This window comes from Plasmodium cynomolgi, chromosome 4, assembly GCF_000321355.1.
Source record: "Plasmodium cynomolgi strain B DNA, chromosome 4, whole genome shotgun sequence".
Lineage (NCBI taxonomy): Eukaryota > Apicomplexa > Aconoidasida > Haemosporida > Plasmodiidae > Plasmodium > Plasmodium cynomolgi.
The window spans coordinates 675,798-677,975 of NC_020408.1; the positions used below are offsets into that span (position 1 = coordinate 675,798).

General features: G+C 43.9%; 1 protein-coding gene across 1 annotated transcript; it reads right to left on the minus strand.

Moving 5' to 3' along the window:
• Positions 1 to 28: 28 nt before the first annotated feature.
• Positions 29 to 1,437, minus strand: PCYB_042600 (hypothetical protein; the record flags this gene model as incomplete). The annotated part of the gene is made up of 4 exons (XM_004225409.1): positions 29 to 243; positions 503 to 572; positions 788 to 950; positions 1,125 to 1,437. Coding segments are annotated over 4 exons (759 nt in total), but the record flags the coding sequence as incomplete, so codon positions are not given.
• Positions 1,438 to 2,178: the final 741 nt, after the last annotated feature.

Genomic DNA, 2,178 nt, shown 5'->3' on the forward strand with positions numbered 1-2,178 from the left:
GGTTGGTTGGCTGCTTTTTTTTTTGCCTCTACTCGTTTTGCGTTGGCTCGGAAGACGTGGGACCTACCTCGATGATCTCTTTAGCTAACAAATTAGCCTTTTCCGTTGTTTCCTTCAATTTTGTTTCCTTCTGCTTTTGCTTCTTCGCCTGGTTCTTCAGTTCTTCCTTCTTCTTCTTTTCTTCATCCGCCTTGATTTTGTTGTGGTGGAAGATTCGGTAGGCGTCCGAGATGATGGTTTCGCCTGTGGGGGGGGGAGCGGTTACGGGGTTAGCAAACGAGGCGGCACGGACTGGGCACACCCTGTGTGTGTGTATGTGCGTGTGTGTATGCATATATGCATGTATGTATATATGCATGTATGTATGTGTGTATGTATGGGGCGGTGATTTCCCTAGACATTTCCAGCAGGTAAAAACAAAGCGGAGGGAGGGTGACACCCCTCCTGCAAGTCACCGTAAGGGGAAGGGTCTCTCTTTTTGTTTTGCTTTCTTTTGGATTACCCCATCTTGGAGATAAGCAGTTGGCCTCATAAATGATCATATTGAATTCTTCTAAAAACTCTTCACATTGCTGCAGGGCGGGGGGGTGCCAAAAAAAAAAATCACATAAGTGTGACATGAGAGTAGCATGAGAGTAGCATAGGTTCGGCATAGGTGTGGCATACGTATAACATAAGTGTAGCATATACACATGTGCGTATAAAACCAAATGGGGTAGGCCCCCGCGGCGCAGGAGGGGAGAGTCCCGGCAGGAGCCCGGGCCGAAATTCCGGTCGTTGCTCTTACCCCGTCCAGCTCCTTGGACATGTTATCATCAATGTAGTAGTTGTTGTACAAGCGGTGCTTTTTATTTTTGTCTTGAAATATTTTGTTGCATATGGGGAGGAAGTAGATGGCCTTCTTAAGCAGCAGCACCTTAAGCTTCACGATGTCTTCATTGGGTAGTTTTCTGCTCGTTAGGAGTGAAGGTGTCAGGAGTGAAGGTGTTAGGAGTGAAGGTGTTAGACGTAAACGCGTTAGACGTGAACACGTTAGACGTGAACACATTACACTCGGGGCGTGTAATAAGACACTCGAACTGCGAGTCACACCCGCTGTTGGCGGTAGCCAGGCACGAACGTACCTCATCCAGTTGAAGCGAGGGTCACAGAGCTCGCTGTCCTTGGCATACTTCTGATCATTGTAAATATCATCCAGCAGGCTCTCAAAGTATTGCTCGTTTTTTCTGTCCAACTCATGTGAGTCCGAATTCAGCTCTTCCAAAATATCCGTGTTGTAATTGACCTCAATCTTCCTCTCAACTTTGAGGTAGTATTTGTATTTTTCGATTTCATATTTCTTGGAGAAATTTTCATATGCTTGAAATTGTTTATTTTCATATCTTAAACAGTTAAAAAATTCATTTCTTTTGTTTTTTGTGAATAAAGGTACATACGCTTTTATATATAAAACAAGAAAATGCGATGAATGGAATTACAACAAAAATGAGATATAAGAATATCATTTTTTTTACTTGGGAGATCGTAAAAAAAAAAAAGAGGGACTTGTTTTTTTGTGTGCATGCAAATCAGAACAAATTCGTTTCTTGTTTTGCCTGTGACATAGTTGGCGAATCAGTAGGACTTCAAAGGGGCAGCAAAGGGGCTACAAGAGAGGAGGCTACAAATGGGACTACAAATAGGGCTACAAATGGGGCTACAAATGGGGCTACAGAGAGGCGCTGTAGAATGGCACTCCACGTGGCACTCTCAACAGCGCAGAGGCAGCATGTGTTGGGTCACACAAAATGGACGAACTGGCACGAAGGCGAAGGGACGCGCAAAACCACAAACGCAAAAAAAAAAAAAAAAAAACGAACCCCTAGTACGGCATAACGATAAAGCCTAGAACATGCTGGTGGCAAAAATCAAACCGTACAAATGGCCCCACGAAGGTATGATGAACGAACATAGGCCTAAAAGGAGAACACAGCTGTAGCATTGCACAAATGCATCACAGCGTAACAGCGTAACAGTGCAACTGCGTAACAGCGTAACAGCGTAACAGCGTAACTGCGTAATTGCGCAACTACGTAACTGGGTAACTACATAACAGCATGATCGCGCAAATGGAATTAATTATACGTGTACGAATGGGCAAAACACAAAAATGATGGAATTCGAAATGATTAGAAAAAA